Genomic DNA, 14007 nt, shown 5'->3' on the forward strand with positions numbered 1-14007 from the left:
CAAGCTATTTGTTGACTTGAACTACTTGAATTTTAATAAAAAACTGGAAAAATTGGGGCGGTAGTGTATTTCATGAAATGATATGCTACACATGATACAGAAACTGCTATTGCACAACCCATTGAGAAATGTAGTTTTGCACATGATAATTATTTTTATTGTTTAGATCTGAGTGTCTAATGTTAGCTGTAATTTTACAGGTATTTTACTAGTTATCTGATGTATGTAGGTACAGGTAGATATCTTGTCACTTTATACCATATGCTAGTAATAACCAAGATACTGATGTTCAGGTAGCTGTACTGCCACTAAAGTGCCACAATGGGGCAGTGTTTGGCTGCAGAAAAACAGCCTGTATGTGTCCGTGCTGGCATTATCCTTTTCCTTTCAAATGTTTACATTTGTTAAGGCTGCAACAGAAACTGAAAGAAACACTGTGATTCCTCACTTCCTCAAAGGAACAAAATAATCCTGTGTCTGTGGCTGAACCTGGAGTGGATCTCAGCTGGTTTGAGCAGAAAAGTTTAACAGTTAAGCAAAAACAATGAACAAGCAGTAGAAGCAGAGGGCAGACAGGAATGAATAAATCATTAAAACAGGTAAGTAACGGGGAAAAGTGAATAGATGGTTGAAATAGCTGGCTAAAAGTATGGTGCCTGTAAAACAATATTTAACCCCTTTGAAATTTCACTCTTTTATTTCTTCCTCAACATTTGATCGATTTAATTAGGGTTTATTGACCAGAATTTACAAAAGACCCTTTCATGTCCATGTGAAAAACGATTTCTACAAAGTAATGCCAGTTAATTTAAGATACGTAATGTAAAATAAATGATTGCACAAGTATTCATCCCTTTTAAATTCACCTAATTCAATACAGGTGCAGCCAGTTGGTACCAGAAGTCACACAATGAAAGGGAGATAACCTAAATGGACTAAATGTGTCTCAGTGATTAAAGCATAAAGACATCTGTATCTGGAAGGTCCAGTCACTGGTGAATCAGTGCTCCTGGATATAACTGCACCATGAAGACAAAAGAACACTCCAAGAAACACAGTGAAAAGGAATCAGAGTTGCTTGGAATGTTCTTTTGTCTTCATGGTGCAGTTTTATCCAAAAGTAATGATTTTTTTTGTCTTTATACTACAATCACTGGGACACATTTACTGCGCTCAGATGATTTCTATTTCACTGTCTGACTTGTAGCACCAACTGGCTGCACCTGTGTTGAATTACATGAGTCGCTTTAAAGGGGGTGAACTAGTGAACTGGAATCCAGATTTAATACGAGATTTTGTTGAGTAGTGACAGTTGTATAGTTTCCCAATCTCAGCAGCTGAAATGTGTAACTCCTTCAGGGGAGTCATAGGTGTCTTGGTGGCCTCCCTTCACTGGTCTTTTTCTTGCACACTAAATGGCTTCACCCGTGTTGAATTAGGTGAATCACTTCAAAAGAGGGAATGCTTATGCAATCATTTACTTTACATGATATATTCTGAATAAACTGGCATTACTTTGAAAGTGACTTACTTTTAAAGAAATCTGTTTTCAATCTGACATGAAAGACTCTTGTTTGTTAAAAGGTCGAATGAAATTGAGCATGATTCAGTGTTGGAAAGCAATAAAATGGGGAAATTTCCAGGGGTGGTAAATCCTTTGTAGTTGTACTTTTGTACTTACTGCAGATCCTCACTAGTGTTTGTTGATATTTGAGCATCTACCCTTCATCTGCTGCCTGATTTGATCCCTTCTCTTGAGCAAATACACCAACACAATTCGCATTTCAATAGTTTTGCTGAACTTTCCCATCACTGCCTGCGACAGGACAGGTCATCTCTCCTGTAGGGCTCAGCAGCAGTGCTTGTCTCGTTCTACAAGTGTAGTTTGACATTCATAACAGAAGCCACAGTTGTAGATTTGAAGACATTTAAATGAGCCCTTAGAGTAACTACAGACGTCAGAGTCACACGGATCTGGAACTGCTGAAAGACAAGGCTTGGTGCTTAATTTCCTACTAACAGTTCCAGGAAGTGTTTATACTCCTACTATGTAATACAATCAGCTATGCACAATGCCTTTATGTGAATATGTGACTTTATTGTTTGGGCCAGTTTTTAAAGGTTGTAATCAAACAGATGGGAGGATGTCTTAGCAACCTTTGATTTGACTTCATATATTACACCAACAAAATAATCTCCCACCTTACAAGTTTAGACCGTTATAGGAGGAAATCATAAAATGTACATTTTATATGTGGATTGAAATATGTGACTTATAGTACATTTGTGTGCAAACTGTATTTCTAAATCCAGTAAAATATACTACAGTACCTATGTTGTCATCAGCACAGTGAAATCTGACTTTGTTCCCCTGAACTGTCAAAAAAAAATGGCAGAAAAATATTACACGGGAGACAGTAAACAGCCTCTTTTAGAGTGTATTTTTTATATTTCCACAGTCAGTTTTGAGCTCATCATTACAAACAATAGAAACAGTGTTGATTTAAAATGACTTTTGAAAAATATCTGGCATAAATAAGTCCAGTATTGAGTCCAGTACAGAAATATTAAATCAGAATGCAAATCTTTGTCACTTTAGGGTTGAAAAACATTCGAATATAAAAATATTTCTACACAGAAATACAAGCTACAATTGACCAGCAATTGCAGAGCAATAATAAAAAAAACAATCATACATTTTACAATAGTTCAATTTACTTATTAAATTAATGTTTTAGCATGAAATTTAAAATTCATTTCGGTGAATGCTGACTAATCACGGGATGACTGCTTTCAGTAGCACATTTTATGCTCAATTTCTTTGAAAGGCACCTGGAAAACAGCAGTTAAGGCAATATTAGTAACATAAAATGCAACATCTTACTGCATGATGTCCACTTTGAGGATGGTATAAATGTCCAACTTGTCCAAACTTCTCACCTTCAACTGCACATGCTAAAATCCTTCATTTCTGGCTTAACTAAAACTGATACGGCTAAACCCTACTTGCAAACAAATGTACCCTTTTTTGTCAGTCTTGAGGTGTTTGAGCGAAACACAATCACTTTCCAGAGTCCCTCCTACCATGTTGTGATTTCTTATAAAATCACAAGTCAACTAATCATTTGCAAATCAAGCACGTATTTTACATCTTGCATCAATTTGTCTATATACAGCTTCGGTTTCCATTCCTCAAATCTATCTACAGAAAAAACATCTACAAGCACCAGAAGAACCACACAAGCTGTTACATCCCCTGCTATTCTACCTCAAGGCAGTTTCCATTTTGCATGACGGCAGGTATACAGAGGTTCAGGTTGGGAACTCTCCTGTAGACAAAGTGGAAGATCTGTGAACGAGGCCGACTGTGGAGCTCAGATTTGATCCGTTGAGGGTGAGTGTCCGGGGCGAGCTGCTGGCTGGTGTCTTCAGTGACCAGAAACAGTGCGTAGTTCTCAGGGTCGGGGATCTTGAACTTGTAAGCGCAGAGTGAGCAGACCTCTTCTGTGGTGGTGTATGGGTGGACCACCAGGGTTTTGGCCGTGCAGCCTGAGTCCAAGCCTTGCAGGGCAACACGGAGATAGTTCTACAAAGGAAAGACGAGTGTTGAGCGAGACAGAAATCTCCACAATGAGCAATACTGAAGACTTAAGCAAGCAGGCCGAAAACTGGAGTAGAGTGTCTGAGCAGAAAATTAAGGGTGTGGTGTATTGACACAAGAACTGCAATTAAAGTGAGAACTAAGATTTATTTGTTTGTAGGTGGAGTGAAACGGCAATGTTGTTGCCTGTTATTGTTTATTATTGTGTATACAGACAGTATATATCCCCTCAGAGATGTTCTTGTATCTTCCCATCCTTATTTCAAGCATTTATTCGAGATCTGATGACTACAAACATCATAGCATTTAATTCCATCCTTAATTTGCCTGATAATGACCCAATTATACTAATTATACAAACAGTCCAACATGTAACTCTTAGAAGTTCAATTGCAAGACAGAAAGTCAGTGGACTTAATCTTTAAACTACAGGTACTTGGACCGTGCAATATTTTTGCTAGGGTAAACTTTTACAATTACAAGTGTTTAGACACTGTAGTATTGTGGGTGGAAACAAAAACCTTAAAGCCACAAGTTATTAGACAGAAAGAACTATTTCAGTGGAATAAAGTGCTTGCACAAAGCAGTATTTTGGGTGGAATAAACCTTTAAAACCATACATTCCAGACTAAGTACTTGGGCAGTGTATTATTTTGAGCGGAATAAACCTTTAAAATCTAAATACTTAAAGAATGTAGTATTTTAGGTGGATCAAACCCTTAAAACTAGAAGTGCTTGGACACCAGTATTTCTGGTGGAATAAAAGTTTAAAGCCATAAGTCACATGCAAACTATTCAATAATGTAGTATTTTGGGTGAAATGCATGTTTAAAATTATGAGTTCTTGGACTGTGTACTATTTTGGGGTGGAATGTATAGTTCAAATCGTGTGTTTTTAGGCAGAAAGCACTATTTGGGTGGACTAAACCTCTAAAACCATAAGTCATGAACCGTGTGGTGTTTTAGGTGGAACACAGTACTTAGACACTGTGGTGTTTGGGGTGGAACAAACCTTTGAAACTAGAAGTGCCTGGATAATGTGGTATTTTTGGTGAAATAAACGCTTAAACCTAAAGCTGCAGTTTAGTAATGTAAGTAAGGTAGTACTTTGGGTCAGTTAAATGCTTATCAGTACTTGCACTCTTTAGTATTTTGGGTGAAATAAACCTTTAAAACTTTAAGTCACAGACTAAGTACTTGGACAACAGTATTTTAGGTGGAATAAACTTTTAAAACTACAAATTGTAGAGTACGTATTTGGTTAATCTAGTATTTTAGGTAGAATAAATCTTTAAACCGTAAGTCTTTGGCTAAGTACTTGGTTACAAAGCGTTTTGGGTTGAATTAACCTTTAGAACCAGAAGTTGTGGACTTGAGCTACCATCTACTTCAGTAGGTGGCCCTGTCTTGAAAAACAAGGGCAACAGAAACGGTACCGCAGGAAAATAATGTTAGAAAATGTGCATGCAGTTAATGGCAGATAAAGATACTGCATGCAGCTGTTCCACTATGGGGTGCTAGTGTTCAGATCCACATGCTGTGACGTTAGCAGAAACCGTTCGTTTTCACCGACGGAGGAAAAACTCCTTTCATGCACCTTTCCAATGCCAAACGTGAAGTTTGGATTTATTCTGAATTTGGTACGACTTAAACTCACTGCCTGGATGTTCAAGGTGGGCTCAGGTCAGGCGTGATACCTGAAAGTCGTCCACAGTCGGCGTCGAACGCTGGGCGGTTCGCCTGAAGTGCCACTGGTGCAAAGTGTTTCGGGCCTCGGAACTCAGAACTCGGGCCGCCTGTTCCTCCTGGAAGTTCTTTATGAGGGACATGGCTCCATAAGCGCTGGTCAGGTAGTAGCCGCCTGGGGTGAAAAAGCAAAGAATGCATGTAGAACAAAGAAAAAGAAACTGAACAGCTAAACTCTATTATCTAGAAATGAAACCAGCTGATGTGAGAGACACTGATGTAAGAAGTCATTAACACTTCCTCCTTTCTTCAGAAATAAATCAGACTTCGTGCAAGACTTATTTTCATTACTGATCAACTGTGCTCTCAGTAAATGCTTCACTAATTCAGCTTCTTGCGTCAGTTTATGTGCCAGACAAGTTGACGCTAATAGGAAAATATTTCATACTGGGCAGGTTCAGACTCTCTTTTCTTCTGAACCAGTTCCAGCCCATTCAAGTCAAGCACTGAATGGAATTTCCTACCCTTGTTGTCAGGACTTTTCCTGCCTCTGAGTACGTCTCTCAAGTTTTCTCACTGAACCATCAGAGTAAATTCAACTCAGCTGAGATGTAGAAGGCCTGTGAGCTGAAGAAAATCTAAAGAATGACATATCTTATGATGCTCCAGTCATAATTACCCTCTATTATCTTTAATCTACATTACGTGGGGATATCTTAAAGAGATTCAGGATGGCTTCTGACCAATGAAAAAGCTGCTCAGTTAAAGTGAGGTTGTAGAACTCTTGAAATAGAAAGAAATATTTGTCTTTGTCTTGCAAATAAAATGTTGATCAGTGGCCAAAATTAGCTAATAGATGAATTTAGACAGAAAGTGCTTTGCATAATGTGCAAGTGTTTGGCCACATTTTAGTATTTATGTTTAGCCTGCAAGTGCTACCCCTGGTTTCAGTAAAAACGCACAGTTTCCCTTTCCAAGATGATATCAAGAAGTATGGAGTCTGCACTCTAGAAAGCAAAATCTAACCTGATTTAAAATTTTGATTATTTTAATTTGGCTGCTGTCCCCTTTAAAGTAGTTTTTATGCAGCAATACAAGGCTCCTTGTGCTCCTGCCACTTTTAAAACACTCACTGGAAGTCCTGTTCTAACCACTTAAAAGGACGCATTTGTATTTTCACCATGGACCTCAAACTTGTGTAAAGAACAAATATCGAATAGCGTGATTTCTGGGGAGCGTTCTAAACATTGCATGAGCACTGGGAGCTCGCCTGATTTTGTTCAAAGTTAAAAAACAGGCAAAATACAATCACAAAAAGCAGCTAAACAACTGGCAAAACTTGAAGTGATTTAAAATTTTCCAATATATAAATACAATAAATTAAATCAAAGGAAGGTTACAGCATTTATCTCACCTATGTCCAGGTTTAACAAGGCCCAAGATATTTATTAGAGGGTTTTAGAAGTTTTAGTGACTTTCTGGAATTCATTTGAATCTCGTTGCTAATCTAGGCTAACATCATGCAGGCTCCAGCTCTGTTTTATTAAATATACAAAGAAGAGGATTAGATTTGTGATACTTTTCTGTGCATTGTGTGTTATTTCTTTAATGTCATGGATGTCTGAGCAGTTCTACAATACTATAAACTATATAAATCCTTCCTGTTTGTGTAGGATTGACAGCGCAAAACATTTGACACTTAAATCTAAACAATAATCATTATTCACAATATTCTTTCTCAACAGTTTGTGCCGTATTAGTTTTGACATCATGAGCATCATTTAACTTCATGTACAATATGTGATGCGCAATAATCTCATTTCTTAGAAGAGTTCTTTCAGGGTTAATAAAGTTTTCTCTTATCTTACATACCTTCTCCTTGAAGCAGAGACGGGTCCAGCAGCTCCATCATGTACTGGATGTCCGTGTCCAGCTGAGGCATGTCGCACTGAGCCACCACGTAGGTCAGCATCGGCAGGAAGTCATCGGCACCGTACATCCTCCCTGGAAGGAAGCAGATGTAGGTGTGGTGGCGACACAGGTCAGAGCAGAGAAAACTGTAAACAACCACACTGAAGAGGGCGAAAGGTTGCAGAAATTCAACAAGCTTAAAACCGTCTTTGTGCAAAAACTTTTACGTACCCGAGTTGTCCTGCATGATTGTGTAGATGAGCTTGCACACTCGCAGCAGCAGCGACACCTTCTTCTCAGGCGAGTACATCTTCCTCATGTTCAGGAATTTCTGGCGGATCTTCTCAATAGCCACAGAGTCGGGGGGAACCGCTCCATCCACCCCCAGCTCATGAGGCCTCTTGGTCTTAGCCAGGGCCAGGTTCTCCCTGAGCTGCTGCCAAGCTCCACTGCTCACCTGGAGGAATGAAAAAGACACAAGTTTAGTTACTTAGTTGACCAGAGATAATCTTCATTTATCCCTCTGAACCCCAAAACCAGCCAGCAGGTTTGAAAGGTATTATATCTTTAAAAAATGCCAGAATTACACCATTTATCAGAGCAAAAAACTGTAAAAACAAGAATAAAAGGCAGATTTTTTATTTTCCGGTGGTCCTCAAACTAACTATCTGTGATGTGCGGTTTAATTTGGAAAATGAACCAAATTTAACTTTAAAATCAGGATATATCATCATGCTAATTTTATTCCTTATTTTAAAATTTGCCACAAATAAGTCACCATAATACACCAAATCCACTAAAAAAATAAAACTTTGTGCAACCAAAAATCAAAGTGTGTTTTTTTTAGACTGAAAACAAGTACAGAAACAAAACAGAGCAACTGAGAGGAAAATAAAACACACTTAATCGTAAATGCCGCATGGCTCAAGAACAGTACACAAAGAAGCAAGTTGTTGGAGGATACATTCAGCATGGTGAAACATGATTGTAGGGTTCATGTGCAGAGAAGTGTGAAAAATGCAGAGGTTGTAGACTAACAATTTAAATCACATAATACTGATAGTATAGTATGTGAAGCAACATATTTTTTTCTATATTGGTAATATCTTTGTCACATAATAAAAATTCTTGCACTTTTAGGCTGAACTGCAGGCTGTGTTCACAAAGAACAGAGAGGAGAGACTGAGTAGAAAATACAACATACTGTATCAATAAAATAAATGTAGCATGGCTGAAAAATGGTAACAGAGGAGCAAGTTGTTGGAAGATACACTCAGCATGGTGAAACATTTTTCTACAACTGATGTGCAGAGTAGTGGGGAAAAAAATGTCTGCAGAGGTTGTAAAAATGTAAACAATAAAATATCTAGAGTATGTAGAGCCACCTTGTTTTGTTTTTTGTTTCATTTTTGGTAGCACCTGTGGGGACCTGGATAAATGTTGTATTTGTCAATTCCAGTCATTTTTCAATTTTTGGAAGAATAAATAATTCAACAATTCAACTTTTGTTGTCTTTTTTATGATTTCTGTCATTTTAACTGTGTCATACCGCACAAAAGACATTTCTGAGTCAGAGCTGTTCTGTTTCCATAGAGGTGCAGGACTTCATACTGCTTTTTATTCTAACATTTTCGGTAAGATGCAGGGGATTAAACTCATCTCTCACCTGGAAGTCATGTAAAGCCACCTCGATGACGCTCTTCAGAGGCTTTAGGACACACTTATGCATGGCCTTCTCCAGCACCTGGTCTGCAGAACACGACAACACACCCAAAAAACCAACAGGTTAATGAGAAACCAGTACATAAACACATTATTCACTCTTCCAGGAAACAAATGAGTAACATTGTACAACTGAAAATGCGTCACTGCATGTTGCACAACATCAATGAAAATATGCTATCAGCTACCGTAAATGTCACAAACACCAGAGCTACGATGAATAAGGGCTTGCAATAATTCACCGGAAATAATCCAGAAACTTCATCACATGATAATGACAGCAAATCCTAAAAAAATATATGACACAATCATAAATCCTGACCTAAAAATAAATTTTTGAGTCTGTTACAAAAAGGCTTGAGAACAAATTGTTGCACTTTCTTAGACACCATGATAACAATCTGCAACTCCAGATAAATTCATTCAGGGTAAAATTAATCTGTTAATTCTCAAAGTGCATTTAATTTCTTAAAACATATGTCTTCTTAAAATGATCTAAAAGCATCAAAAAATCCAAACTGTAATCTGGTTGTATGACTGCAGCCGCATAAAGGAGGCTTAAAATCAGATGTGAGTAAAATTAAGCCGCTATAAGCTTCAAAAAGTATTTAGTGATCAACGATAATTAGACTATTCCCCTATAGTTTATAAGATTACTCCAAACTAAGTTTATTCTAGAATTATTCATAACTAAATCTCATTAAATACAAATGTACATACACACATACAGTTTTAGTTGAGTTTATCTTTTTATTTATAGTATAAAAACAGATTTTGTTGTGTATATTATCAAATTAAATTGGTCACTTTAGATTTTAGGGATGAAATTATGATAAATTAAACCAGAAGATCCAAATGGTTTCTAAACATATTGCCACAGGTAAAATCAAATATCTCAGCATTTTTCCTGTCTCTGAGTAGTCATTTGCATCTGGAACTTAGATCACTGAAGGATGTTGACCCTAAAAAATCTTTATTTTGACCCACATAACTGTGAATGTTAAATGTGCTTCACAGATTTGGACTGAACCCCATAAAAACTAGGCGTTTTTATTTAAATATCTCCAGCTGAAAAACATCCCTGAGCTGCAAAACTGTGGAGCCAAACTGAACAAATCTGGTCTCTACAGATCAAAGACACTTGAGATGATTTTAAAATACAACAAATCTCTGTGTTTCTGTCACTAAAACAGAGTGGAACCTGAAAAACTGCAGCAAAAGTTGATATCTTTATTGCACATAATCAAAAGTGTAACTAAGACAGTCAATAACAGCAGGTCAGTGACATCGATGTTACTGAGCGTGCTCTAAAATTGAACTACAGCTCTACTAAATATACTAAACAGAAATGAGACACAACTGCTTCACTGCGCTAGTTTTAATCCATCCGTACCAGGCAGCCTTTTCATGCTCTGCAAACTTCTAAAAACGTCTGTGGTTGTGTTTTAATAACAGGTACAGTCTGGTCCTGGCACTGGGACTTCTATGGTAGAAAAAGACTTATTGCTCTGGAAACAGATTAAACAGTATGTGAATGCTATAAAAATTTACAGGAATAAAAGAGGACAGTGGCTGCACAGTGTGGACTCTAGTGGTAACAGATGGCTGACATCACATGAGGATTGCCAGTTTAGCAGAAGGATGTAAACAACAACCAGCATGTCATGTGAAATCTCCTACACAATAATTACACCATTTTTCAGATTCACAATATTCCTACAGTCCTTGAACGACTCATCTGTGATCTGCAGTTCCATTGGAAAACTTCAATTTCACTTCATTCTACATGTTTATTTGAAAATTCAACAACAACAACAAAAAAACTTTCCAGTATCACATCCTTTAAGAAACAAAAAATTCTGCTCTTGAATGTAACAGGAGCAACAACATGCCAAGAAACCGCTTTGGAGTTCAGAGGGTTAAACATGACTCATCTACTAATGTCTTTTAAAAAAATATAATTCTGGACCAATCTTTTGCCTTTTAAACTACTTTTGAGTAATTCTGGATGAATTTCTGTAATTCTTGACAAGTTTCATGTCAATATAGTTTCAGGAGCACAAAAACAGCCAAAACCTGCTTCCTTGAGGGTCAGGTTTTACCAAATAGATTACATATTTGCCATTCAGATGCAGTCAGAGTTAAAGAGTCACTGGCTTGATAGAATCTGACCTTGAGTCTGAGCTTGACACGTTCTGGTACCTGGAACCAGATCCAACATTGTGTTCATTCATTCAGCTGGCATGCACTGAAAAGTTAAACCACCACAATGGCTCCATCTGTACCTCAGACCTACGTACATATTCTTCACATCATTTCCTCAACTATTCCACAAACTGTGTGTTATTGTTCCCCGTCAGCATTGACACAGCTGTTCATTCTGCACAGGCACCCCCAACCTCCAGGCATCTTTACGATTATGCAATGAGCTGCACACAGCAAAATATGTTTTGCAATTCCGTAAATAAGCGAGCATGCATGTACAGGAATCTTATGGAGAATTTTGCGGCTTATGTGGTGAATCAGTGGAACAACACAGCAGCTCTTAGAAATATCCAACTCAATCTGCACCAGAGCCAAGCATCGTAGGTCACCTCAGGTAAGGGTTTGTCCTTTGCTGCAGGCTGCTTGCACAAATAAATCATAAATAAAGAGGCTGGATAAATCCATCAGACCCTCATGTGGACACAAGGAGGGGTTTCTAGACTTTGGACTTCCTGATTTCCAACAGAAAGGCTCATTTCCTTTGTATATTGTTTGTTTTATCTCAGCTCCAACCTTTTCAAAGTCCCCTACCTACAATAAACTAATAGAGTCTGTGAAGTGAAGTCTAAAGAGAAACAGTAGAAGCAAAGCAAACTTTAAACTTTGTGATTTACTCATTTACAGCTCTGAGATGACACACTTTCCTCTTGGTGCATATCCGGCTGTTCAGTCAGAGTGTGTGTTAACACTCGAATACGCTCCCTTTACAAACACTTCATCGCTCTACTTCTTGACCTCATAACAAAAGTTGACATATTTAACCCACGATAATCACTGCAAAGGTCTTTCTGTAAACACTCTGCATAGGAGGACAGTCATCAGATTTGCTCACTTCTCCTTTTTTAAAAACCATATTCTGTGGGATTGTAGTATGACTAATCCACGTAGAACAACGTTCTGGAGTTTCAAAATGGTTTTCCAAATAAAGCTAAGATTTTTTTGCCATTATGGGCAAATTTTTCATTCAAGGACTCCATTTTGTAGACATAAATGTTGGTGAATCATCACTACATTCAATGATTAGGATGGCATTATGGCATTTATATATGTGTGTATATATAAATAAATGAAAAAAACTCTTTTTGATTACAGGCATACAACGTAATTTTCAGTATCTTGGGACATCACTCCATCAGCTCAACACTGCTAATTACCAGAAGAGATGCTTCAAGATAAACTCTTCAGCAGGTAACATGAATACTTGTGTTCTCACACTGTAACTTCCAGTCCAGCTGTGACTTCAGACTTAAAGGACAACTTTATTCCCAAAGCACAAGAGTCCTGTTTCATCCAAAGCAACAGTTTCCACAATAATCATATAAATAAATTTACCACTACAAATTTACCACTACAGCCTTGCTGACAGAAGTGAATCAGATTACCATTAAATAAATGTCAATGCATGAACAATTTACCACTGAATAAATCCCCACTATCACAACAGATCTTTGTATTTAGTTATACTATACTGATCTGATAGAGTGATAATGACACAAAACTATACGACAAGCCTCCTCCAAACCAGGTGTAGGCTTACAAAGTGGTGTCTGAAAATGGCAAATACACCAATTTTTAAAATATATTTACATATATATTCTTTGTTGTATTTGGAGAGCCATTTAGAAACACTAAATCTCTACTTTTTGAAAACAATTTGTGATCAAATATTTCATATTATAATCATTCTATGTGATTAGTTTTGTACTATTGTGACATCCAGCTGAATATGGTTCAGAAAATATCACTAGTTGACTTCTGCAATATCAATTTCTTGGGTTCATTCAAGCTCAAATATGGCATGTTTCATGACGTCTTCTTTTTTTTTTTTCAGATTTCAACTCAGATTTTTTGACCTACTCATCCAGTAGTTCAGATACTGAATCAGTGGGACGATGAGAAGTTTTTATCGTAAACACCTCCTGAGATAATGTTGTTCAAACAACCTCAAATTTCATTGCTTGTAAAAAACCTGCTCAAAGTTGGGCAACTATTCAGAAAATATATCTCACAAAGTGCCTGATATTGAAAGCTAGAATTTAACAAATATCTTTACAATTATCAACATTTTATGCTATAACATTTTCAGGCAAATCAGAGATAGCAGAGCAGAAATTGCTCTAAAAATGTAACGACACTTGTGTAGGTAGATTTCTCTCATGTCTCTAACATTGCTGCTGTACTAAACACCTTCACATTTATTCACTGTTTCTCTCTCCAAAGGGAACATTTGTGAGTTTCTTTATGTGCGTATCTGTGGTCTGTTCACACAATGAGAAAGGATCACTTCTGTCTCTAAACAAGGCTTTGCTGTTATTGTTTACAATGAACAAGGGACACGAGATGTGTGCAGACATACTGACATATTCATGCAAATCGAGTCTCTCAGTTATCTGACTGGAATGAAACATCTCTTTGATAGTTTTTCATATGTGCAAACTTTGCTATCTTGATTGTCATAACCTCAGTGGAGCATTCTGAGCGCTTTAATCGCATTTTCTGCTACAATTTTGGTCCCACAATTCAGAAAAACCTTTTTTCTTCTGTGTGGCAGTGCAGGAACTTTGTCTGCCTTAAATAAAAAACCATCTGATCAATATATACTCAGAAACTCAACAAAAAGCAGAGTTAGATGAAACTCTTGCCCTTCACAGTCGACCTCAGCTGCACTGTGAGATTCTACCAACAAGCACAAGCCGAGAATAACTCAGTGGGATTCAGCATGAGGGCATTTCTGTAACTCAACACCAGTAATGAGGCTCACTAATATGGAAAAGTTCAGCTCTGATTCCCAACATAGTGGCAGACTTCAACATCGTCAGTGA

At 37.4% G+C, this 14007-nt stretch overlaps 1 protein-coding gene across 3 annotated transcripts in view; it reads right to left on the bottom strand.

Annotated features, from left to right (window-relative positions):
* Positions 1 to 2422: 2422 nt before the first annotated feature.
* The window catches only part of LOC111583469 (ras and Rab interactor 2-like), a 51024-nt gene continuing 39439 nt past the window's right edge, over positions 2423 to 14007 (bottom strand). For 2 of the 3 annotated variants that reach the window (XM_023292596.3, XM_023292597.3), the window contains 5 exons: positions 8865 to 8947; positions 7430 to 7655; positions 7160 to 7291; positions 5299 to 5462; positions 2423 to 3586 (listed from right to left, as the gene is read on the bottom strand). In XM_023292596.3, the coding sequence (XP_023148364.2) occupies positions 3260 to 3586; positions 5299 to 5462; positions 7160 to 7291; positions 7430 to 7655; positions 8865 to 8947 (932 nt within the window). In that variant the 3' untranslated portion in view covers positions 2423 to 3259. Of the gene's footprint in view, positions 3587 to 5258; positions 5463 to 7159; positions 7292 to 7429; positions 7656 to 8864; positions 8948 to 14007 lie in introns of all 3 variants that reach the window. The other variant, XM_023292599.2, reaches the window with a different exon arrangement.

Source organism: Amphiprion ocellaris, chromosome 4, assembly GCF_022539595.1.
Source record: "Amphiprion ocellaris isolate individual 3 ecotype Okinawa chromosome 4, ASM2253959v1, whole genome shotgun sequence".
NCBI lineage: Eukaryota > Metazoa > Chordata > Actinopteri > Pomacentridae > Amphiprion > Amphiprion ocellaris.